The 27,334-nt window shown below is 44.4% G+C and overlaps 1 protein-coding gene across 1 annotated transcript in view; it reads right to left on the bottom strand.

The window, feature by feature from the left end:
• rasa2 (RAS p21 protein activator 2) overlaps positions 1–27,334 on the bottom strand; it is a 244,361-nt gene that overhangs the window by 28,709 nt on the left and 188,318 nt on the right. The window contains exons 13-19 of the mRNA XM_072473964.1: positions 23,046–23,120; positions 21,900–22,023; positions 15,071–15,177; positions 13,834–13,920; positions 13,668–13,745; positions 12,660–12,733; positions 12,172–12,281 (exon numbers count right to left, since the gene is read on the bottom strand). Coding sequence (XP_072330065.1) covers positions 12,172–12,281; positions 12,660–12,733; positions 13,668–13,745; positions 13,834–13,920; positions 15,071–15,177; positions 21,900–22,023; positions 23,046–23,120 — 655 coding nt within the window. The remainder of the gene's footprint in view (positions 1–12,171; positions 12,282–12,659; positions 12,734–13,667; positions 13,746–13,833; positions 13,921–15,070; positions 15,178–21,899; positions 22,024–23,045; positions 23,121–27,334) is intronic.

Here is a 27,334-nt window from a genome sequence, read left to right as displayed (position 1 = left end):
TTCAGCAAGTCCATCAGTGGAGCAACCACGCTGCAAAACTTTTGCACAAATATTCGATCAAAACCACTCATGCCAAGAAATCGTATTATTTCCCTTTGTCTTGACGGTATCGGAAACTCCTCAAGGAAAGTGACCTGGGCTTTTCCAAATTCACTTTTGGCTAGATTTATCACCAAACACGCCTCCTGAAGTCGATCGAATAACTCCATCAGATGTTTTAAATCTTCTGTCCATGTCTGGCTGAAAATTACCAGGTCGTCGATGTATACCGCTCAATTGGATAATCTTGAAACAACTTTGTTAGTTAACTGTTGAAATGTGGCTGGTGCATTTTTCATGCCAAATGGCATAACTTTGAATTGGTATATACCATCTGGAGTCACAAAAGCTGAAATCTCATTCACCCTTTCGGATAAAGGTACCTGGCAGTAACCTTTAAGTAAATCCTGTTTAGAAATAAAAGCTGATTGTCTCACTTTCTCTTTTTTTTTTTCAAATTTGATTTGATTTATTGTCACATGTACCGAAGTACAGTGAACAGTGTTTTTCTGCGACCAAGGGAACATACACATTATGTACATAGTAGACAAAAAAAGAATAATCGACAAAGTACATTGACAAATGGTACATGATAAACAGTGATTGGTTACAGTGTGGAACAAGGGGCCAAACAAAGCAAATTCAAGAGCAGCATAGGACGTCATGAATAGTGTTCTTACAGGGAACAGATTAGTCTGAGGGAGAGTCATTGAGGAGTCTAGTAGCTGGAGGGAAGAAGCTATCCCTATGCCTGGATGTGCCGTTCTTCAGACTTCTGTATCTTCTTTTTTTTTATTAAATATTTTATTGAAAATTTTTGGTCAACCAACACAGTACATTGTGCATCCTTGACACAATATTATAACAACACAAATAACGATGACCTATTTTATAAACAAAAAATGAATAAATAATAAATAACAAAAATGAAAACTAGCCCTAATTGGCAACTGCCTTGTCACAAGTAACACTCTCCAAAAATATAATTTAACAGTCCAATATATAATTATCTGTAGCAACGACCTATACATACTATACAGTATATATTAACAACCCTGAGTGTCCTTCTGGTTCCTCCTCCCCCCCCCCCTCCCCCCCCCGATCCTGGGCTGCTGCTGCTGCCTTCTTTTTCCCATTCCGTCTATCTTTCTGCGAGGTATTCGACGAACGGTTGCCACCGCCTGGTGAACCCTTGAGCCGACCCCCTTAGGGCGAACTTAATCCGCTCTAGCTTTATAAACCCCGCCATGTCATTTATCCAGGTCTCCACCCCCGGGGGCTTGGCTTCTTTCCACATTAGCAATATCCTGCGCCGGGCTACTAGGGACGCAAAGGCCAAAACATCGGCCTCTCTTGCCTCCTGCACTCCTGGCTCTTGTGCAACCCCAAATATAGCCAACCCCCAGCTTGGTTCGACCCGGACTCCTACTACTTTTGAAAGCACCTTTGTCACCCCCATCCAAAACCCCTGTGCCGGGCATGACCAAAACATATGGGTATGATTCGCTGGGCTTCTCGAGCACCTCGCACACCTATCCGCCACCCCAAAAAATTTACTGAGCCGTGCTCCAGTCATATGTGCCCTGTGTAATACCTTAAACTGAATCAGGCTTAGCCTGGCACACGAGGACGACGAGTTTACCCTGCTTAGGGCATCTGCCCACAGCCCCTCCTCGATCTCCTCCCCCAGCTCTTCTTCCCATTTCCCTTTTAGTTCATCTACCATAGTCTCCCCTTCGTCCCTCATTTCCCTATATATATCTGACACCTTACCATCCCCCACCCATGTCTTTGAGATCACTCTGTCCTGCACCTCTTGTGTCGGGAGCTGCGGGAATTCCCTCACCTGTTGCCTCGCAAAAGCCCTCAGTTGCATATACCTGAATGCATTCCCTTGGGGCAACCCATATTTCTCGGTCAGCGCTCCCAGACTCGCGAACTTCCCATCCACAAACAGATCTTTCAGTTGCGTTATTCCTGCTCTTTGCCACATTCCATATCCCCCATCCATTCCCCCCGGGGCAAACCTATGGTTGTTTCTTATCGGGGACCCCCCCAAGGCTCCAGTCTTTCCCCTATGCCGTCTCCACTGTCCCCAAATCTTCAGTGTAGCCACCACCACCGGGCTTGTGGTGTAGTTCCTCGGTGAGAACGGCAATGGGGCTGTCACCATAGCCTGTAGGCTAGTCCCCCTACAGGACGCCCTCTCTAATCTCTTCCACGCCGCTCCCTCCTCCTCTCCCATCCACTTACTCACCATTGAAATATTAGCGGCCCAATAATACTCACTTAGGCTCGGTAGTGCCAGCCCCCCCCTATCCCTGCTACGCTGTAAGAATCCCTTCCTCACTATCGGGGTCTTCCCGGCCCACACAAAACCCATGATGCTCTTTTCAATCCTTTTAAAAAAAGCCTTCGTAATCACCACCGGGAGGCACTGAAACACAAAGAGGAATCTCGGGAGGACCACCATCTTAACCGCCTGCACCCTCCCTGCCATTGACAGGGATACCATATCCCATCTCTTGAAATCCTCCTCCATCTGTTCCACCAACCGCGTTAAATTTAACCTATGCAATGTGCCCCAATTCTTAGCTATCTGGATCCCCAGGTAACGAAAGTCCCTTGTTACCTTCCTCAACGGTAGGTCCTCTATTTCTCTACTCTGCTCCCCTGGATGCATCACAAACAACTCGCTTTTCCCCACGTTCAATTTATACCCTGAAAAATCCCCAAACTCCCCAAGTATCCGCATTATTTCTGGCATCCCCTCCGCCGGGTCCGCCACGTATAGTAGCAAATCGTCCGCATACAAAGATACCCGGTGCTCTTCTCCTCCCCTAAGTACTCCCCTCCACTTCTTGGAACCCCTCAACGCTATCGGCAGGGGCTCAATCGGCAGTGCAAACAATAATGGGGACAGAGGGCATCCCTGCCTTGTCCCTCTATGGAGCCGAAAATATGCAGATCCCCGTCCATTCGTGACCACGCTCGCCACTGGGGCCCTATACAACAGCTGCACCCATCTAACATACCCCTCTCCAAAACCAAATCTCCTCAACACCTCCCACAAATAATCCCAATCCACTCTATCAAATGCTTTCTCGGCATCCATCGCCACTACTATCTCTGTTTCTCCCTCTGGTGGGGCCATCATCATTACCCCTAACAACCTCCGTATATTCGTGTTCAGCTGTCTCCCCTTCACAAACCCAGTTTGGTCCTCGTGGACTACCCCCGGGACACATTCCTCTATTCTCATTGCCATTACCTTGGCCAGGACCTTGGCATCTACATTTAGGAGGGAAATAGGTCTATAGGACCCGCATTGTAGCGGGTCCTTTTCCTTCTTTAAGAGAAGCGATATCGTTGCTTCAGACATAGTCGGGGGCAGTTGTCCCCTTTCCTTTGCCTCATTAAAGGTCCTCGTCAGTACCGGGGCGAGCAAGTCCACATATTTTCTATAGAATTCGACTGGGAATCCATCCGGTCCCGGGGCCTTTCCCGCCTGCATGCTCCTAATTCCTTTCACCACTTCTTCTACCTTGATTTGTGCTCCCAGTCCCACCCTTTCCTGCTCTTCCACCTTGGGAAATTCCAGCCGATCCAAGAAGCCCATCATTCTCTCCCTCCCATCCGGGGGTTGAGCTTCATATAATTTTTTATAAAATGTCTTGAACACTCCATTCACTCTCTCCGCTCCCCGCTCCATCTCTCCTTCCTCATCCCTCACTCCCCCTATTTCCCTCGCTGCTCCCCTTTTCCTCAATTGGTGTGCCAGCAACCTGCTCGCCTTCTCCCCATATTCGTACTGTACACCCTGTGCCTTCCTCCATTGTGCCTCTGCAGTGCCTGTAGTCAGCAAGTCAAATTCTACATGTAGCCTTTGCCTTTCCCTGTACAGTCCCTCCTCCGGTGCTTCCGCATATTGTCTGTCCACCCTCAAAAGTTCTTGCAGCAACCGCTCCCGTTCCTTACTCTCCTGCTTCCCTTTATGTGCCCTTATTGATATCAGCTCCCCTCTAACCACCGCCTTCAACGCCTCCCAGACCACTCCCACCTGGACCTCCCCATTATCATTGAGTTCCAAGTACTTTTCAATGCACCCCCTCACCCTTAGACACCCCCCCTCATCTGCCATTAGTCCCATGTCCATTCTCCAGGGTGGGCGCCCTCCTGTTTCCTCCCCTATCTCCAAGTCTACCCAGTGTGGAGCGTGATCCGAAATGGCTATAGCCGTATACTCCGTTCCCCTCATCTTCGGGATCAATGCCCTACCCAGCACAAAAAAGTCTATTCGCGAGTAGACTTTATGGACATAGGAGAAAAACGAGAACTCCTTACTCCTAGGTCTGCTAAATCTCCACGGGTCTACACCTCCCATCTGCTCCATAAAATCTTTAAGTACCTTGGCTGCTGCCGGCCTCCTTCCAGTCCTGGACTTCGACCTATCCAGCCCTGGTTCCAACACCGTATTAAAATCTCCCCCCATTATCAGCTTTCCCATCTCTAGGTCCGGAATGCGTCCTAGCATCCGTCTCATAAAATTGGCATCATCCCAGTTCGGGGCATATACGTTTACCAAAACCACCGTCTCCCCCTGTAGTTTGCCACTCACCATCACGTATCTGCCCCCGTTATCCGCCACTATAGTCTTTGCCTCGAACATTACCCGCTTCCCCACTAATATAGCCACCCCCCTGTTTTTCGCATCTAGCCCCGAATGGAACACCTGCCCCACCCATCCTTTGCGTAGCCTAACCTGGTCTATCAGTTTCAGGTGCGTTTCCTGTAACATAACCACATCTGCCTTAAGTTTCTTAAGGCGTGCGAGTACCCGTGCCCTCTTTATCGGCCCGTTCAGCCCTCTCACGTTCCACGTGATCAGCCGAGTTGGGGGGCTTCCTACCCCACCCCCTTGTCGATTAGCCATCACCTTTTTCCAGCTCCTCACCCGGTTCCCACGCAGCTGTATCTCCCCCAGGCGGTGCCCCCCCGCCCATCCTCTCCCATACCAGCTCCCCCCTCTCCCCAGCAGCAGCAACCCAGTAATTACCCCCTCCCACCCCCCCCCGCTAGATCCCCCGCTAGCGTAATTACTCCCCCATGTTGCTCCCAGAAGTCAGCAAACTCTGGCTGACCTCGGCTTCCCCCCGTGACCTCGGCTCGCACCGTGCGACGCCCCCTCCTTCCTGCTTCTCTATTCCCGCCATGATTATCATAGCGCGGGAACCAAGCCCGCGCTTCTCCCTTGGCCCCGCCCCCAATGGCCAACGCCCCATCTCCTCCACCTCCCCTCCTCCCCCCATCACCACCGGTGGGAGAGAGAAAAGTTATCACATCGCAGGATTAGTACATAAAACCCCTCTTTGCCCCCCACATTCGCCCCACCACTTTGTTCGAACGTTCTTTTTAATAACCCGCTCATTCCAGTTTTTCTTCCACAATAAAAGTCCACGCTTCATCCGCCGTCTCAAAGTAGTGGTGCCTCTCTCGATATGTGACCCACAGTCTTGCCGGTTGCAGCATTCCAAATTTTATCTTCTTTTTATGAAGCACCGCCTTGGCCCGATTAAAGGTCGCCCTCCTTCTCGCCACCTCCGCACTCCAGTCTTGATAAACGCGGATCACCGCGTTCTCCCATTTACTACTCCGAGATTTCTTCGCCCATCTAAGGACCATTTCTCTATCCTTAAAACGGAGGAATCTCACCACTATGGCTCTGGGAATTTCTCCTGCTCTCGGTCCTTGCGCCATCACTCGGTATGCTCCCTCCACCTCCAACGGACCTGCCGGGGCCTCCGCTCCCATTAACGAGTGCAGCATCGTGCTCACATATGCCCCGACGTCCGCTCCCTCCACACCTTCAGGAAGACCAAGAATCCTCAGGTTGTTCCTCCTTGCGTTGTTTTCCAGTGCCTCCAACCTTTCCACACATCGTTTCTGATGTGCCTCCTGCGTCTCCGTCTTCACCACCAGGCCCTGTATATCGTCCTCATTCTCGGCTGCCTTTGCCTTCACGACCCGAAGCTCCCGCTCCTGGGTCTTTTGTTCCTCCTTTAGCCCTTCGATCGCCTGTAGTATCGGGGCCAACAGCTCTTTCTTCATTTCCTTTTTGAGCTCTTCCACACAGCATTTCAAGAACTCTTGTTGTTCAGGGCCCCATGTTAAACTGCCACCTTCCGACGCCATCTTGATTTTTGCTTGCCTTCCTTGCCGCTGTTCTGAAGGATCCACTGCAATCTGGCCACTTCCCTCTCCTTTTTCCATCCGTATCCAGGGGGGATTCCCTTCTGGTTTACCGCACAGTGTTTTTAGCCGTCAAAATTGCCGTTGGGGCTCCTATCAAGAGCCCAAAAGTCCGTTTCACAGGGAGCTGCCGAAACGTGCGACTCAGCTGGTCATCGCCGCACCCGGAACCCGTCTCACTTTCTCAATGCAATCCTCCAAGCGTGGGATAGGATAAGAGTCCGTTCTTGTAACTTCATTAACCTTTCTATAGACCACACACAACCGTTGGGTACCGTCTGGTTTTGGTACCATCACTATGGATGAGCTCCATTGGCTGCAACCCATTTCAATTATGCCATTTTTAAGCATACTCTCAATCTCTTTGTTAACCTGTGCCAATTTTAAAGGGTTAAGTCTGTATGGATGTTGTTTGATTGGAACAGCATTTCCCACATCTACAACACACATAGCCATTTTAATACTTCCCAATTTATCTCCACAAACTTGCCCTTGTGTTATCAATAACTCTTTCAGGTCAGTCCGTTTTTCCTCTGGAAGGTAACTCAACAATTTATCCCAATTTTTAAGAACATCCTCATTTTCCAATTTAATTTGAGGTATGTCAAATTCACAGTCATTTGGATTTGGTTCGTCACTGAGTTAGAATCATTAAAATCTCCTCCTTTTTCTCTCCTTCCCTTTCAAAGTACCTTTTAAGCATATTCACATGACACACTCGGTGAGTTTTCCTTCTATCTGGTGTTTTTACCACATAATTCACCTCACTTAATTTCCTTTCAGTCTGATAAGGTCCACAAAACCTAGCTTTTAAAGGCTCACCTACCCCTGGTAACAACACTAAAACTTTATCTCCATTGGCAAAACTAGGAACTTTGGATTTCTTGTCCGCTACCCGTTTCATCACATTTTGTGCAACTTTTAAATGTTGTCTAGCCAATTCACCTGCTCTATTTAATCGTTCCCTAAAATTTGACACATAATCCAATAATGTAATTTCCAATTTCTCACTCACCAATTTTTCCTTCATCAATTTAAGTGATCCTCTTACCTCATGACCAAACATTAGTTCAAAAGGACGGAATTTGGTTGACTCATTCGGTGCATCCCTAATTGCAAACAGTACGAATGGAATTCCTTTATTCCAAACCTCTGGATAATCTTGACAATAAGCCCTCAACATTGTCTTTAACTTCTGCTGCCACCTTTCTAACGCACCCTGCAATTCTGGATGGTACGCAGTTGATTTAAATTGTTTTATTCCTAAGCTATCCATAACTTCTTTGAATAACCTTGAAGTAAAATTTGATCCTTGATCCGATTGTATTTCTGTGGTAGTCCATATCTAGTAAAGAATTTAAGTAACTCCTCCACAATCTTTTTAGCTGTAATATTACATACTGGAATGGCCTCTTGAAACCTAGTAGACACATCCATTATAGTCAAAAGATATTGATTCCCACTTTTCGTTTTAGGAAGCGGTCCTACGCAATCAATTAGGACCCTTGTAAAAGGTTCCTCAAATGCTGGAATGGGTATTAAGGGTGCTGGTTTTATCACTGCTTGAGGTTTCCCTATCACTTGACATGTGTGACATGATTGACAAAATTTAACTACATCTTTATGTAGTCCAGGCCAATAAAAATGTTTCTGGATTTTAGCTGGAGTTTTCCTTATTGCCAAATGAGCTCCCACTAGTACCTCATGTGCAACTCGCAACACCTCCTTTCTAAACCCTACTTCTGCCCACTTTTCATCCACCTGCATAAGTAAAGGTCTCCATTTTCTCATCAAGACATTACTTTTACGCTAATAACACTCTGGTATACACTCAGATTCTTCTTCCGTGTATGCTTTCTGATACATCCGTTTTATTTCTATATCTTTCTGTTGTAACTCCGCCAATTTTCCTGAACAGAAATATCCGCCTCATCCTCCACCAGTTCCTGTTCTTTTTCAACCATCTGATCAAAAATCGTTTCTGATAATTGCACTTCAACTTCACTCTTTGATTTCTCCTCTTGTCTTGACCTGCGACTTTGCGACCTTGTTACTACACAATCTGGAAAAATCCCAGGATATTCGTCCTTCAACACTTCAGTTGTCTGATTTTCCACTGGCTTATCCTCCACAGTAGGAATCACTCCCACCTGCGATCCAGCTATATCATTACCCAAGATAAACTGTATTCCTGGACAAGATAGTTTCTCTATTAATCTTACTGCCACTTCTCCACTCTTCACTGGACTTTCCAGCCTTACCTTATATAATTGAACACTACTCCTCTCACCCTGAATTCCACATATTACCACCTCTCTGGCAACATTCTTCCCAAGCTTCATAACTCCTCATCTCTTACCATTAAAGATTGACTAGCTCCCGTATCTCGTAAAATTGTGACTTCCTTACCTGCTCCTCCTGATACACGAGTAAACTTTACCCACACAAGTAAATTCTTTTTAAAAATCTGGCACCTTCTTATCAATCACCTCTTGATCAGGCTGTACAATCTTGTGCACTTCCTTCGCTTCACTTGAGCTTTCCTTTACCACTTTCACAAACCCCACTGTCTTATCCTGTTTTACCACATCAGCCTTCCCAGTGCTTTTCTTCAACCACCAACACTGCGACTTTACATGGCCTAGTTTATTACAGTGAAAACATTTGAAACTTTTCATGTCTCTTCCACCCTCCTGGATTTCTTTTTTAATCTGAGGTATATTCTCCTTATTATCTCCCATCAGATCACCTTTACTTTTACCACTTGAGTATTTCTCATGTTCCCAGTTTCTATCCCTCACAGGCTGAAACTGATGTCGGAAACCAAGCTTTGATTTGTGAACTAATTCATAATCATCTGCCATTTCTGCTGCTAAACTCGCTGTTTTCAACCTCTGCTCTTCTACATGAATTCTCGCTACATCAGGAATTGAATTTTTAAACTCCTGCAAAAGTATAATTTCTCAGAGCTTCATACGTTTGGTCTATTTTCAAAGCCCTTATCCACCTATCAAAATTACTCTTTTGATCTTTTCAAACTCCATATATTTTTGACCAAATTCTTTCCTTAAATTTCTAAACCTTTGTCTGTAGGCTTCAGGCACTAGTTCATATGCACCCAAGATGGATTTTTTCACCTCCCCATATGTCCCAGATACCTCCTCCGGTAGTGATGCAAACACTTCACTAGCCCTACCTACCAGCTTTGTTTGAATCAGTAATACCCACATGTCCTGTGGCCATTTCATTTGTTTAACTACTGTCTCAAATGAAATGAAGAAAGCTTCCACCTCCTTCTCGTCAAACTTTGGACATATATAAATAGATCCCCACCAAGCCTTCGACTATGACGCTCTTTCTCACTATCCTGATCTCTATCAACCAACTGTATGTTTCCCTTTACGTCTGCCAATTTTAACTGACTACGTTTCATAGCCATTTTCTGAATTTCACCTTGCTCTCCTTTTCCCTTTCCTCTCTATCTCTTTCCTTTTCCTCTATCTCTTTCTTTGTTTCTTTCTTCTCTCTCCTTTTCTTTTTCACTGATCTGTATCTCCCTTTCCCTTTCTCTCATTGCATATTCAAGCTGCTTTAATTCTTTTTCATGTTCAAGTTAATCTGCAACTGGATCCTTGCCATTTCTAATGAGTCAGACTGTATCTCAGGCAACTTTAAATGCTTAGCCACTGCCATAATTACCTCATCTTTTCGCATTTTGTCAGGTAATGTTAACTGCAATGTTTTTGCCAAATCTAACAGTCTGCTTTTAGTCTCTGTCCGTAAGGTACTGCGTGTGACCGTCTCCACCCCCAAAATCTTCAGAGTCTCTGAAAGAGCCATTGTCCACAACACACTCCCTAACTGAAATACCACACCTGAAAAGCAACCACAATATGCTCACCCCTCACTGGCTTTAAGTTCACTGAGCCAATCCAATAGATAGACTTTTATCCCCCTCGAGCCCCCAATTTGTTATAGGCCAGGGTTTAGAGAACCCCAAAGTGTATCATGGAGTTCTCCTGACCCACAACTTTTAGTAGATCGTGGTACGGGGAGCACACGGTCCACTCTACAGGTGGTACAGCAGAAATGGGAAAGTATTCTTTAAAACAAAACAATGTTTTTTCTATGAACTCAAGTTAACCTTTTTAAAACATAGTGAACATCTTAGCAACCATTAATTCCAATACAACCCCCAAAGCCTTTAAGCTTTCCTTTTAACATCCATACGACTTAAACACCCTTTACTAGAAGCACATCAGGTTAAGGTCACTACTGTTATTAGTTTCAAATCACCAGGATCAATTTACAGTCTTTAATGAAAATGAAATGAATGAAATGAAAATCGCTTATTGTCACAAGTAGGCTTCAAATGAAGTTACTGTGAAAAGCCCCTAGTCGCCACATTCCGGCGCCTGTTCGGGGAGGCTGGTACGGGAATATTTATATTTATATTACAGAGTTAGATTCATACATCTTCTGGCTGTGACTGCAGCTATCCAGCTCTGAAAACGAAACTAAAACACACTCTGCAGCCTGCTCAAAAACAACACTAAAACGCTGACAGACAGCGCAGCTCCATCCACTCTCTGACATCACTGCAGTAGTAAATACCCATTTCTTAAAGGTACTCTCACTACAGATATTTACATACACATCCATTTATAAACACCCATTTCTTAAAGGTACTCTCACATGACAAAAAGGAGCAGGCACTTACTTGGCTTTGGTGTGAGGGTGATGAAAAAACTTGGCCCAGGAATTTTTTTTTTGAGAGGGCTTTTTTTTTCAAAAGTGGGAAGGGTGATGAGGGGTGGAGAGAGTTCCAAAGAATTGACCATGGCAACAAAGGCAAACCGCAACATCTATCAATACAAGTAATAATAATTCACCCTGCTTCAAATCTGTTCCTTCAAAGTGTGCAATTGAAATCATTTCCGTTGTACAAAGAATTGGTAAAGTTACTGATCAGTGCAGATCCCAGGGATGAGTGGCAGAAGGTAAAAAGGTATGAAAGATTTTTGCGACAAGAAATCGCGTAATTTTAGCACTTTTTATGATCTGCAGTGAAATGCAAAAGCTTCTCGGCCACTTCAAACAGGCGGAATGCTTAAACTTCAAGTGGGTGCAAACATTAGATTTCCCTTTGTTTACCTTTTCTACAATCAACATCATAATCCAATGTACTTATTTCAAATCACCAAAATGACTTCAGCTTTTCAGTATTCATTGCAATTTGCATAGACTTCATCCTTCATTACATGCACTAACAGAACATGATGGTGCTGGATTATGTACACACGAAGCAAAGGACTACAGAAGTGCTGTGTAAACTATTTTCCAATATGACCCCATTTTAGAAGGCAATTAGGGATAGGCAACAATGTCCTCTATGAATATATATATTTTTTAAAACTAATGAAAAATTTATATGACTCCAGATGTCAATGAAAATGGAAAGCAATAAAGCAATATAGTAACATGCAGCAATTATTAAATCTCCTTTATCGCATAATACAAATATGAAAATCTGTGTTTTGAACTTTTTATTATACACTCATGTAGTTTCCAGCCAAGCTGTCCATATTCCACGGTGACAGAAGATGCAGTGAAGCCCCTCTCCCCCAATCCAAATATAGGATTCTTTTCCCAAACCCCTTCCTACCCCACATCTTTTCACTCACTCAGCAGCCCCTCTCCCCAACTTATTCCACCACCTACTCAGCAGACCCTATTGCCTTTGCCAAATCCCATGCGGACCTGGGCACCACTGTCCCACCCCAGCCCCGTGCCCACTGAACCCCACATTGGCTCAACTGCTCCCATGCTATCCCATGACTTCAACCACACGGTTAATGATAGAAACAGGTCTAATAGGCATACCTGACTGTTTGTGATAAGAGATCTCTCTGTTGGTCAAACGGAGCCATCGCTTCTTAAAATTATGAACCTTACGGATTCGATTTCTTCCCTGAGCTCTTTTAATAACTTCACTGCAAAGGAGAAAAAATGTTTTGTTTTGTTTTTAGTGTTCAAGGCGTCAATTAGCTATTGTCCAAGGATTTGGTAAAAACTCTTGCTTCATTTGTTTTCTATTGCAACAAGTCAAGCCCTAGCCAAATTATTCTAGTTCAGCTATCTCAACAATGTCAAAATTTGTCAGGGTATTCAGTATGAGGGACTTAAGTTTACCTCCTTCTATTGAACAGTCTCTGATATTTGGCCTTAATGCTATGTTGCTCATTGTTTTGGCAAAATGGTTGTTCTCACAGGCGTGTTCATAACCGTTGGGTATCCTCACCAGTTCCACATTATGACATATCTTATATAATGTGTCATTTAACATCATGATTGCTCATTTTTACTCTTACCCTTCTTTGAGAATAATTGGTTCATCCACACCAGTGGGCTCCTTACTCTGCGCAGAAGATATTTCATCTATAAACTAAAGGCAAAAATATAAATGACAATTTTCAAAATACAGTTAGCGAAATCAGAGACTCACTGCACAGTTTTAGGATACATAGGGTAGCATCGTAGTTATGTTACTAACTGGTGAGGCCTGCATTAACAGTCCTGTTGGTGATAAGAGTTCAAATTACATTGTGGTGGTTGGGGAATTAAAACGTCATTATTAAAAAACCTTGGGGGAAAATAGCTAAATATCAGAAACAGGGAATGCAAAATTATCAGATTGTCATGAAAAATCCATCTAGTCCATGAATACACTTTGGGGGAGAAAGTCTTCGCCTGGCCTATATATTAACTACAAACCCAGGCAATATGGCCAACTCTTAACTTCCCCCTGAAATGCTTAGCATGCCACCGCAGCTATATTTAAGAACCAATCAATGCTGGTCTTGTGAAGGAGATTCACATCCCATGAATGGATAAAACAAATTGTGCAAGATGAGAGGAGGCATTTGCATTAAAATAAATTGCACTTCCTGTGAACTGTGTTGATCACTAATACTCAACCAGTCCACTCTATCTAGAAAGTATCACATAAGAAACAAAGATCAGGGTTTAACTGCAGCCAGGACACCTTATGAATGAGGAGAAACAAGTGATTTTGGACTTTTCAGATGATAGGTATATATCCTTTTAAGTTCAATTTCCCCAGAAATGCAAGATGCGCATTTCTAAAATGATATCCAAGTAGGGTACATTCTAATTCTTTTCTTCTCCCATTCCATCATAATCAAATAGGATGCTGACAATACTGACAACACAATATCAGATTATGATCAACCATAGAATAAATTTTAACTACCAAAATTCTCTATTTGTAGTATACGTCATTCAGTACACCAGCAATAGTAACATCTTTATGAAGTTGAAATGACTGCAGAATTCTTTAGTTTCATTCTTAAGCTCACCTTTTTAACTGACTCAATGCATTTTTCTTCTGCAAACAGTTTAAAAAAGTCACACATATAGGACTCCTTGAAGCTGGACTGTAATTCATAAGAAATTGCAAATTAGTGCACAAAATGAAGCAATAAAATGTAAATTTTTCGCAAAAAGAAAAAAATTGGTGCTGACCAGTTTGTTTTTCGATAAACCGCCCCAGCTTCCCAAGGTTTGGATTGTTTTAGAAATTAGGGTCAAGACTCGAGATGTCTGAACATCCTACAAGGAAATGGGAAGAAATGGAAAAATTAAACTGAAAAGTTAACAGCATCTACCAGTTTCTCAGGCCAGAACATAAAAGGATGACGAAAAGCTATTAACCCAGAGACTAATCTCTCGAGCAGCACCGCAACACTTTTAGTTTAGGCTTTAAGCCTGATTGCCATTGAGACAAAGGCCTATGTAATCTTATAATTTTCTCTTAGGCACATGCTTCTCATGGATTTTCAAGATTGTATATGCTTTGAAAATTGCTTAAATTTTCATCAAATTGCTCATCATTCAGCACAACTTCCTAGTTCACTTATTTACTGCCTCTCTCACTACTTTGTTTTTTAAAATATTCATTCATGAGATGCGGGTGTCTTTGGCTGGGCCAGCATTTATTGCGCATCCCTGAGGGCAATTAAGAGTCAACCAGATTGCTGTGGATCTGGAGTCACTTGCAAGCCAGACCAGCTAAGTATGGAAGTTTCTTCTCTAAATTACATTAGTGAACCAGGTTGGTTTACAATATTCGACAATGGTTTCATGGTCATCATTAGATGTTTCATGGTCATCATTAGACTTTTAATTCCAGATTTTTATTTAACTCTTATTTCACCATCTGCCACGTGGGATTCAAACCTAGGTCCACAGAGCATTGCCCTGGGTCGCTGGATTACCCGTCCAATGGCAATACCACTCTGCCACTGCCTCAGTTTCTTTTTTTATTTCCTAGTGGTGATTTTCAGATACTGTAGGATTGCATTGTTCTGAAGGGTCCACTGCCTTAAATGATTTGCAAGTACCTGGTCAAGACACAAGTACACCTAACTTGGTCCATGTACTAAAATAGCAAAATATTGCGAATGCTCAAACTTTGGAAGAAAAACAGAAAATGCTGAACAGTCAGCTCAGGCAGAATTTGCCATGAAAGACACTATTAACTCAGTCTCATTTCTATCAGGGCATTTGCTGTTTATACAATGCAGAATGAAGTCACCACAATTATTGTCTGTGTGTACCGTTACCTCATTACAAGTTGGTCACATCCATATTCACTGTGCCAGATAAAGAGTTAAAGCAAACCAGTGTATTTCAGATTGTGAGTCGTCCTCGGTGATCAATTTCTTTATTTAAAAATTCTGAACTATGTCGCACAACTTACTGGATGGTGGGGCCGGAGGTGGAAACTATGAGGCGAAACCATTGCGACTGCGAAGAATCGAAGGAAAACAAAGCTGCTTACAGCAGAGTACTTCACATGAGGATCGTCTAGAAAAACAGAGATTTGTAAATAATGGCAGTTAACAATACCTTAAATTATTTTTGGTGTCTGGCCTGCACTGATACATTCAAACCTTTCCAAATAAGTTACAGAGAAATCACATCCACCTGCAGGGTTTGTTTTCCCTGAATACACATAGGGACATATACCACTTACCAAATCTTGAAAGCTTAAAAACAAAATTGTCAGATCCAAGGCAACAAGGATGGTGCTGGTGTTTAACTTTACCAGAGTTGCTTATGCAGGTAGGACCACACTCCACTTTGGCACGTGTTTGCAGAATTCTCAGGAAAGTGTCGCCATACCATTAATAAGCAACCCTTTTAATTCCAACTGCTCAAAGGGGTACTCGTTTAAAAATAAATTAAGGTGATTGCACTTGGCGAATGCAGCAGCCAATTTTCATACACCAAGGTCCAGCAAAACAAAGTTTGGCCAATTAATTAATTAATTATTAGCACAGTCAACTGAAGAAAAAATGGTCAGGATATCAAAATACATCTGCTCTTTTAAAAAATATATATATTTTTATTGAAGATTTTCCATTTACAATAAATGTTATAACCAAGCCACATTACACAGAGCAGAGTTTACACAAAACCAGCGTAACAAAAACCCTATCAACCACACACACTTCATCCACAAAGAGGAGAGGGGAAAAAAAGAACAAAACCCAAAACCAAGCCCCGCTCCCCCACAGCAACTGACGGTGACAGATTCCTTAAAGTAGTGTCATGGGAGTGTCCCTTTTAGAAATATTTTTGTCTTATCACATGGCTTCAGTGATGTCATTGTGTGGGCGGAGCTAGGCTGTGGTTCTGGGAGTTTTTACTTTTGCTTTGAGTTTGGACTGGTTTTGAACTGCCCAGATTGAAAGAAGTGTTTCTCTCTACATTTTAAAAGCGGTTTCCAGACTACTTGATAACTTAAAAGAGATAACTGCTTTCTGGAAGGAATTCAAACCTGCTGTTTGGGAAGGGGAACAGAGTATTACTAACAAGTCTTATACCAGTAAGAGTGCAGTGTGCTGGGCCACACCTTTGAAAAGGGGTTTCTGGATTTACCTGGATTTTGTTACTGAATTGAACAGTTAAAGGGGGAATTCATTAAGGGTTATACATAGATTACTGTAGCTGTGTGGGGGTCTTTATGTCTGTAGTTGATAAAAATGCTTACTGTATGTTTCTACAAATGTTAACTAAATTTGTAGAATAAAGCTTGTTTTTTGATTAAAAGCGCCTAAAAACTCTGTTAATTAACACCTGAAAGGCAGGCTCTTGTGCTCATCGTAACCAAAATCAATAATGGTTGCAGGCCAGGCGGACTCCATAATATACTTTGGAGTTGTTAAACCCAGGCCCATAACAGTAGGCAATGAATGGCTGCCATCTCCAGCAGAACCCTCAACTGACCCCCTAAGTGTGTACTTGACTTTCTCTAGGTACAAGAATTTCATTGGGTCACCGAACCATACCGAGGCACTTGGCAGAGTAGAAGATCGCCGCTCCAGTACAACTGGTCTCTGGGCAATCAATGAGGTAAAGGCAAAGACAACTGCCTTCACCCGCCATTTGTAGCCCTGGCAAGTCCATCACCCCAAAAATGGCCATCTGAGGACAAGGCTCCCAGTCAATATTCAGAATCACTGACATGGTGCTAAAGGAGACCCAAAAGCTTACCAGTTTGGGACAGGACCAGAACACGTTGTGTGGCTGGCCGGCCCCCCTGGAATCGGGCAGCATAGTGACACAGTGATTAGCACTGCTGCCTCATTGCAACAGGGACCCGGGTTCAATTCCAGCCATGGGTCACTGTCTGTGTGGAGTTTGTACAATCTCCCAGAGTCTGCGTGTGTTTCCTCTCACAGTCCAAAGATGTTCAGGTTAAGTTGATTGGCCATGCTAAATTGGCCATGCTAAATTGCCCCTTAGTGTCCAAAAGGTTGGTGCAATTATTGAGTTATGGGATAGGGTGGAGGCATAGGCCGAGCAGAGGGTTGGTGCAGAATCAATGGGCCGAATGGCCTCCTTCGGCATCATAGTAATTCTATGATTCTACGAACACCGCTCGCATCTGTCCTCTACCTCTGGAAAGAAGCTGCACTCTTAGCACCCTTTGCACCAGCTTAAATTGGATCAGATCCTTATGAAGGGCCTCACTGCACACCTCATCATCCACTGTGGGTCATCAACTCTCCCACTTCGCCTTCACCTCATCCACAGGGTCCGAATCCTCAGACAGAATCCGCCCCTAAATGTAGGACGTGCTACTCGCCTCCGATCCCGCCAGCGAAAGGATTCTCGCCACCAGAGACATCGGCGGTTCCACAGGAAAAGTCAGGAAGGACCTTCATACAAAATTCCTCATCTTGAGGTACCTGAAAGAGTTCGGCCCTGAAAGTCCAATCTTCGCCAAGAATTCCTCTGAGCTGGCAAACCATCCCTCCAAAACAATCCCCAAATCTCTGAAGTCCCACACCCCAACCATGGCGTCCAGTCTCGACTTCTCAAGTAGGTGATTGGCACAAATAGAGGTCATCCTCGATATGGATCCAAGCTTTGTCAAACTTTTTTTCCAGGGACCCATTTTTACCAGCTGGCAAACCGTCGCGGCCCAAGCTGGCAAACCACCGCGCCCCACCATTTTCGCTTACTTTTAATGCGAAGGTGAGCCTGCTTGGTCCTCACGACTCACTTGCTTTGTCACTCAATGTTACATTTCTGTATTGGTTGCTCATCAGAGGTCCTGGAGCTCACACCACCATTGCTTTGTCCTGCTGTGGATTGTCCGAGCCACTCTCTCCAGCAGGTTTAGTTGTGAGATCCTGGCCTGTTTATGTCTCTGGCCCTCTCTTGCTTATTACAAAATGATCCCGCAGTCCTGTTGCTGCTGATCAAATAGAGGAATCGCAATCGTGCCCAGAGCACGTGACACAGTGATCGGGGCACGGGACCTGTTCTCTGCCGTTGCTTCAGGCAGGAAGACTGCTTTGAATTGAAAAAAATTCTTCTCCTGGGTCAGCACGCTGACGTCAGGAGGAGGCAGTGTTTCTTGCTGGACTCCGGGCATGCATACTGCCAAGTGGGCATGCGTGCACAGCGCGCCTGCATCTGAAAGCCAGTCGTGGCCGTCATTTCTAAAGCGTCATTTTTGAAAGCAAGCTGCTGTGGCTGTTGCGCATTAATTCACGCGATCGGCCCCGCGACCTTCCTGACACCCGCCCACGACCCCGACTTTGAAAAATGAAAGAAAATAAAAACACCCCTACCTGTCCCGGCTGCAAATAGTAAAACAAAATTCAACACCCTTACAAACATCAAAATCCTATCGCGAACCATATATTTCCACAAATACTGCTTTAAACAATACCCCTCAGAACAGCCCCCTCCTTTCTCCCACCATACAACTTATGCAAAACAGTCCCATCACATAAGCAAAGAAATAACAAATATATATAAAATACCCCAAAACCTCTTCCCATAATAATTACAAAAGTCCCCACAGAGCCCATTTAACTTGATCCCAATCCATGCTTTGTAACAAAGGCCTCAGCCGCCTCTGAAGTGTCAAAGTAATAGTCCTTTGACTCGAATGTAACCCGCTGCCTCGCCGGGTACACCACTCCAAACCGAACCCCCACTCTTGTACAATGCTGCTTTAGTCTTATTAAAGGCTGCCCGCCTCCTCAAGCTTTGCGACGACATCTTGATAAATTCTAAAGTGGCTCGATTCCCACCTCAAAATCAGGGTTCTCCTTGGCCCACTTCAGGACCTGCTCCTTCTCCTAATAGCAATGGGTGGCTCGATTCCCACCTCAAAATCAGGGTTCTCCTTGTCCCACTTCAGGACCTGCTCCTTCTCCTAATAGCAATGGAATCTTATGATAACTGCTTGTGGTGGCTCATTCGCCCGAAGCTTCTGTCGGAGTGTTCAATGTGCCCTGTCAAGCTCTGGAGGGGGCGCCAGTCCACCCGCCCCCATCAAGTTAACGACCACCTGCGAGGAATACACAGTAGGATTCGGGCCTTCCACACCCACTGCTGCTATCTTTCCTGCTGAGGCGCCACGTAAAACCTCCGTTTGTCAAAGAATTTCCACCCACAGACTTCTTACTTCCAGCTTTTTTTGACATTCTTCAATAGGCTCCATCTACTTTCATAGGAGTAGAATTTATGCACCTAAAAACACTGGGAACCAGGCAAAAAGGGCCAAAAAAACAAGTGTCCCAGCAGGAACTACCTAGTGCATGACCTCCTCACACATGCCGCCACCAGGGGTTTCTACAGCTGCTCTTTAAATAGTGCCTCGAGATCTTTTGTTTGTTTACCTGAGCAGGCAATTTAACGACTCACTCAAATGACAGCATCTTCAACAGTGCAATACTTCCTCACTACTGGACTGACGTGCCAGCCAAAATGATGTGCTCAAGTCTTAGAGAGTGAACTCCATGTTCTGGCGCAGATAATAGTTAACAACTGACACTTTCCGGTCAGTGGTAGTGTGGATTGGACTTTGCTCTCTCCAACAAACAAATGGCGCCAGCCATTTATTAGGCTTGCCCAGAAGCATTCCAGGGGATTTTGCCCTGGAACTGCTGGGCAGTAATTAAGAATTATCACTATTAAAATTTCACTGGTAGTTTCACTGGAATGGACAAGCCCTAATCTTTTCTGACAGATTTGATGGGTAGATGTCCCACAGGTACAGTAACCTCATGCTCTTCCACGCATTTTAATGCTGAGATGCATTTTTCACACAGCCTTTTGAGGAGCAAAGCAGCTCAGACAGCAACTCCCGCATTTCAGCGTTTAACTGCACATACGCTGTTGGTTGAAGTTATTGTTCAATTTATATTTTTAAGTGTTTCGACAGCAGAAAGGCCTTCACTTTTCTGTTTATTCGAAGAAATGCCCAGAAGCAGAAAAACAGTGTGTGTGGATTAAACTGATTAATGGAGAAATTTGAAAAACACTTTCATTATTCAACAAGCCAGTTGGAACCCTGTACTGCAGTTCCTTCCATGCATTATGTTGTGGTGTTTATCAAGAAATTGCAGGTTGAATATCCTTTATCTGTTCAGCCGAAAATCAAACACATCCAAAAACTGAATTGCAGTTAATTTGTTACGTTAATAAACCAATGTAATATATTACAGGTGCAATAAGTGTTAATAGGCAAAGATTAGGGTGGGAGAGTTGGCAAATGGAGAAATACCCTAGTATTTGTAGACTACAGCTAGCCTATTGTAATGCAAGTGGGACTAGGCTTACTGTGGTAGATTAGAAAACCGAAAATATCTGAATACCCAACGGTTTTGGGGAAGGGATACTCGACCTACATTGCACAACTAAACCAATAATGGAAACAATCTGAATTATGAACACCAAAATCCAGTACAACCGGAAAACAAGACCCATGGCATGAGTTTTTCAAATGACAGACTATAATGCCATCAAGTGGCTAAAAAGCACATGTTTATCAACAATTTGTACAAATAACTCTTAAATTCATTGAAGCTTTGTTCAAGTGCAATGGTGAAATAATTACCCAAGTGGGAGCTTCCACCTACCATGTGGAGCATTTGCTCTATTTCATCTTTACCACCCCAAACAATTTTCTTGCTTTGGATAAAGCTATTAATAAAGTCTAGGATATTATATGTTTTATTCACTGCTCTCTCAACCTGTCTTGCCATCTTCAATATTTATGAATATACACACCCAAGTCCCTCTGCTCCTGCATCCCCTTCGTTTTATATTATCTCTCCATGACTGTCCTACCAAAAGTAATAATTTCATATTTCTCCATATCTGTCACCTGTTCGCCCAATCCATCAACTATGTTCTTTTGAAGATCTGCACCATCCTCGTCACCATGCTACCATGTTTTATATCAATTGAGAACTGTGAAATTGTAATCTGTGCACCATGGTCTAGGTCATTAATAGACATCAGGGAAATGGTCCCATCACTGACCCCGGGGAACTCCACTACAAACCTTCCTTCAGTCAGAGAAGCATCCATTAGCCAATACGCTCGGACTCCTGTCACTCAGCAAATTTCATATCCATGTTGCTACTATCCCTTTTATTCAATGAGCTAGAACTTTGCTCACAAGTCTGTTGTGTGATATTGTCTCAAATGCCTTTTGGAAGTTCATGTACCCACATCAGTAGCATTACCTTAATCAACCCTCTTTGTTACCTCTTTAAAAAAAACTCTGGCAAGTTAGTTAAGCTTAATGTGTAGGACCACATGAGTCCCCAAGTTAATTTCACAAATGTATGCAACACAGTATCAATTAGCCACTATAAATCACTGGCTGGAAAATTAAGTCAGCTGTAAATTAAGTCAGCTGTAAATTAAGCACACAAGGTCGTGAGCCTGATTTGCTGACACCGATTAAGCTTCAATCTACAAACCTCAACAGCTCATAAGAATCCAAATAGATGCAGCAGGACACTGCGACAATCTTACTTTAAAATCTCTAACAAAAACAAAATCCACAGCATAACTCAATTTTAGGAAAACAGGTACATGGGTAGGCCACTAGTGAATGGATTTACAGATGATCTGCAACTTAAAGCTCCAAACTGTAATTGGAGGCAACGTTCATTTCCAACTATTAACCGGTTCCTTCATATTATGTCTCACAATTACCTTGCTTGGCAGAAAAAATGGTTTGAAATATTCTGACTTTTACCTCTTACCTGGAAATTGCTTCCTTGCTAAGTTTTGTAGTGAATTAAACACCTCGCACATTAGGGTGGGACAACTCATACTGGATTTTACAATCACATTGAATACTCTTTCAACATACTGCCGAAGGTTCTCCTGCAAATTTGAACATAAACTGAATGAAGAAAGGTATCATTTGCATTAGAATGCTAGCTCAATTCACAACACAATGGAAAGGACCCCCTCGGACAAATAACTCAAAATAATATATCAGGAAGATTCTTAGATTATTTATTAATTGCTGCTCTGATTTTTGACTCTCCTGCCCTTCTTGAACGGTCTATACTCACCCCTCTCTAACTGCACTCACCTGTTAAGCGCAGCCACCAATATGACCTGATGATTACCTGGCTGATCCAACAGCAGGTAGCTCACATTGCTGATATACCCGAGACTCAGCACAGCTATCAGAGTAGACATTTGCCCAACACCAACCATGGACTCTCAGCAAAAGATAGGTGCTAAAACAGTACTCAGTCATGTCCAGCTATCTTGTCAGCCACCTCCACATAATTGCCTTGAGCCCTTGCCTTTAGATAGGGGCAATGGCTAAAACCAGAGGAATATTTTTAAATGAGCTCTCTTGGAGAGTGGTATGTCGTGTTTCAGTTGCAGGCACGTCTGTGAGATGGAAGTTTGCTAGCATAACTTTTGGCAACACTACTTGCCCTCTGCCATCAAAATTCAAGAGTTATCTTCTTGCAAGGAACCAAAAATGTGAATAATTGAATGTGGTAACCAAGGCGCTTTCGCACAAATTTAAAATGGTATGGTGATGGAACTGCACGGTGGCCCAGTGGTTAGCACTGCTGCCTCATGGGTCCGAGGTCCCAGGTTCGATCCCGGCTCTGGGTCACGGTCTGTGTGGAGTTTGTACATTCTCCCCGTGTTTGCATGGGTTTCACTCCCACAACCCAAAGATGTGTAGGGTAGGTGGATTGGCCACGCTAAATTGCCCCATAACTGGTAAAAATGAATTGGGTACTCTAAATTTTTTTTAAAAAATAGTATGGCGAAACCAGTTAGATAAAACAGTTTTATAGTAACTTATAAAACAAGCCTTCCCGCAAATTATTAGAAATTGAAGTAATTATCAGAAAATCTGACCATGTACATACCTTATTCACTTCAACATTATCACCCTCCTTTAGCTTAATAGGATCAATCTCACAGGTTTTGCCAGAGTCACAAATCTAAACAAACAAAATTGTCAATTATCTCCGTGAAGATAAATAATATTCATAAACAGATGTACATTTTACTAGTCAAAGTAGATGTCTCTTGTTATTTGCAGGTTCAAACTGGGGGATCTTTCACAAGGTACAGTTCTGGAGAAAAGCGTTGCATCAGTTGCCTGTGGTGTTACATTGCTTATGGCTTCTCTGCATGTAGAAAGATCTCTTTAGTCACTCAGGAAGCAGGACCCATGTTACACCAGTGGAGTGCCAATATACGTTCTTTAATTATCAGGGTCTCTAAAAGCTAAATTAAAAAGTAATTGTTTGCCATAATTGACCAACCCTCAGTCATATGGTATACAGCACCACCACATCAGCATGGTACAGAGGCACGTGGTGCCCTAGATGCAGGAATAAGTGGAGTGGGAGTTTGATCATTTGATCAGCCCTGTCGACCGTGCACAGTCCCTCCTTACTAACATCTGGGAGCTTGTGCCAAAATTGGGAGTGTTGTCGCACAGACTAGTCAAACAACAGCCTGACATAGTCACACTGACAGAATCATAGCTTACGCATAACGTCCCTATTACCATCCCTGGGTATGCCTTGTCCCACCAGCAGGACATACCGAGCAGAGATGGCGACACAACAGTACAGTCGGAAGGGAGTTGCTCTGGGAGTCCTCCTCATTGATTCTGGACTCCATGAAGTCTCCTGGCTTCAGGTCATGGGCAAATAAACCTCCTGCTGATGACCACGTACGGTCCATCCTCAACCAATGAATCAGTACACTACATGTTGAACACCACTTGTAGGAAGCACTGAGGGTGGAAAGCACACAGAATGTACTCTGGGTAGGGAACTACAATGTCCATCACCAAGTGACTCAGTAGCACCACTACTGACTGAGCTGGCAGAGCCCTAAAGGGCAAAACTGCTTGATTCCATCTGTGACAGGTGGTAGGGAACCAACAAAGGAAAAACATATTTGACCTCCTCCTCACCAACCTGCCTGCCAGATTCATCTGTCCATAACAGTGCCGGTAGTGACCACTGCACAGTCCTTGTGGAGACAAAGTCTCATCCTCACACTGAGGATGCCGTCCATCGTGTTGAGTGACACTATCATCGTGCTAATTGGGATAGATTCAGAAAATATCTATCAACTCGAGACTAGGCATCCATGAGGCGCTGTAGGCCATCAGCAGCAGCAGATCTGTAACCTCATGGCCCGGCATATCCCCCACTCCAGAATTACCACCAAGCCAGGGGATCAACCCTGATTCACTGAAGAATGCAGGAGGGCATGCCAGAAGCAACATCAGGCACACTGAAAAATGAGGTGTCAACCTGGTGAAGCTACAACACAAGACTACCTGCATGCCAAACAACATGAGCAGCAAGTGATGGACAGACCTAATTGATCCCACAACCAACGGATCAAGTCTAAGTAGTACAGTCCTGCCAAATCCAGTCGTGAATGGTGGTGGACAATTAAACAACTGACTGGAGGCGGCGGCTCCGCAAATATCCTGATCCTCAATGAAGGAGGAGTCCAGTACATCAGTGCTATAGACAAGGCCGGAGCACTCACATTAATCTTCAGCTTGAAGTGCAGAGTGGATGATCCATCCCGGTTGCCTCCAGAGGTCCCCAGCACCATAGGTGCCAGTCTTACCAGCCAATTCAATTCACCCCACACCATAGCAAGAAACAGCTGAAAGCATCGGTGACGATATGCGAGAGCAAGTTGTGCGAAAGGTGGCTCCTGCCAGGATCCTTGTATTTTGATTCCTTTTGCCCATTTTTTCAGGAGATTGTGTATGCAAACCCACCAGGTTTGTGTGAATAACAAATAGTCGATAGAGGAATGTCAAAAAAGGCCACAGGAAAGAAACCCTCGTCTGGTAGCCCGGCGATGGTACCAGGGCTGGGGGGGGGGGGGGGGGGGAGATATCGGAGGCGGTTGCACTGTTCCGAGACGGTGGCTGGGATGATGCCGCAGGGGTTTGAAAGGCAGATGGATGGGCAATTTGAGAGGCAAGGAAAGGAGATTCTTATTCGTTCTTGGGATGTAGCGTCGCTGGCTGGATCAGAATTTGTTATCCATACCTATTGGCCCTTAAACGGAATGGCTTGCTGGGCCTAAAGAGTCATTTAAAGCCACCCTCGAGGAGGCATTGAGCCTGATGAGAGCAGCTGGGCAAGATGGCCAAAGCTGTGAAGGGCCATAGGGAGACACTGAAGGGTGTGGAGGTTTCCTTGTCGAGGCATGAAGGCAAGCTCACCTTGTTGGAAGCTGAAATACTGCTCGAGGGGGAGCGGAATAAGGGCCTGAAGGCTAAAGTTGAGGATCTGGAGAACAATTCGAAATGCCCGAATCTCAGTTTGCTGATGGGAGTGGAAGGCCTCCAGACCAACCAAGTATTTTGCAGAGCTTACAATGCCTCTCTGGTTACAAGTTGAACATGGGGAACAGCAAATATTTTGTGGTCAGCGTGTGGGGGAGGGAAGCCGGAGATTTTTTTTGGGGGGGGGGGGGTTGCTGTTTCGGTTAGTGGGGACTAGTTTTCGACACTTAGGGGTCCAGGTGGCCCCAGAGGTTGAATTGTATGAGCTTAGTGTGTGGAGTTAAGGCAGGCCTACAGAGGTGGGATAGTCTCCCATTATCTTTGGCGGGCCAGGTCCAATCGGTTAAGATTAACATCTTGCCGAAATGCTTGTTTTTATTTCAGTGTCTCCCAGTGTTCCTGCCCAAGTCTTTTTTTCGAAGGGTCGAGTAGCTTATCTCCGGCTTTATTTGGGCTGGTAAGGCCCTGAGGATTCATAGGGACAGGCAGGCAGGGGTCTTGCACTACCAAATTGTCTATCTATTACCGGGCTGCCAATGCGGAGAAGGTGTTGGGGTAGTGTGGAAATCTGGGGGGCTCTCTGGGTTCATATGGAGTCTGGGTCATGTGGAGGGACAGGCTTGGGGGGCATTGGTAATGGCGTCACCACCATTGGCGCTGGCAAGGTACTCAGCGAACCTAGTGGTGGTGTCCATATTAAAAATATTGAGGCAACTCCGCTAGTATCTTAAGTTGGGGGTAGCCTCAAGGCTGGCTCACATGTGCGCTAACCACCTGTTTGAGCCGGCATGGTTGGACAGCACATTTGGTGTATGTAAAGAGAAAGAGCTGAAGAGAGTTAGTGATTTATTCCTGGAAGGGCGATTTGCCAGCCTGGAGGAATTAAGGAGAAATTTGGGCTGTCCAGCTCAGATATGTTTAGGTACCTCCAGGTATAGAGCTTTGTTTGGAAGATGTTCCCAGACGTGCTGCCATGATCCTTGTTGAAGAGGATTCTCTCCTGTTCGGGGTCGTTGGAGGTCAATCATCTCAGTTCTGGGATATCACTGCAGGAGGTCCTCAGGTTAGTGTGCCAGGTCCGACCATCTTCAGCTGCTTCATCAAGACCCTCCACCCACAATAATGTTACTTCAGGAGTGAGGATGTTTTGCACAATGTTCAGTATCATTCACAACTCCTCAGACACTGAAGCAGTCCACATGCAAATGCAGCACGACCTGGACAATATCCAGGCTTGAGTTGACAAGTGGCAAGTAACATTCGCGCCACACAAGTGCCAGGTAATGGGTAATAACCATCCACAATAAGAGAGAATCAAACAATCGCCCCATGACATTCAATGGTATTACCATCACAGAACCACCACACTGACAACATCCTGGGGGGTTACCACTGACCACAAACTGAAGTGGACTAGCCATATAAAAATTGTGACTACAAGAATGGGTCAGAGGCTAGGAATCATGTGGCAAATAACTAACCTCCTGACTCTCCAATATCGACAAGGCACAAGTCAGGAGTGTGATGGAATATATTCCACTTGCCTGGATGAGTGCAGCGCCAACAACACTCAAGTTCCACACCATCGAGGACAAAGCAGCTTGCTTGATTGGCACCCCTTCCACAAGCATTCCCTCTCTTCAACACCGAAGCACAGAAGCAGCACTGCGTACCATCTACAAGATGTACTGCATGAACTCAACAAGGCTCCTTAGCAGCATCTTCCAAACCCACGGCCACTACATCTAGGAGGACGAGGGCAGTAGATACATGGGGACACCACCACCTGGAGTTCTGTTCCAAGTCAGTCACCATCTGACTTGGAAATATATTGCCATTCCTTCAATCTCGCTGGGTCAAAATCCTTGAACTCCCTCT

This window comes from Scyliorhinus torazame, chromosome 14 (genome assembly GCF_047496885.1).
Source record: "Scyliorhinus torazame isolate Kashiwa2021f chromosome 14, sScyTor2.1, whole genome shotgun sequence".
NCBI lineage: Eukaryota > Metazoa > Chordata > Chondrichthyes > Carcharhiniformes > Scyliorhinidae > Scyliorhinus > Scyliorhinus torazame.
Note: the sequence above shows the minus strand (reverse complement) of the source record. Positions and strands in the feature narration are given on the sequence as shown.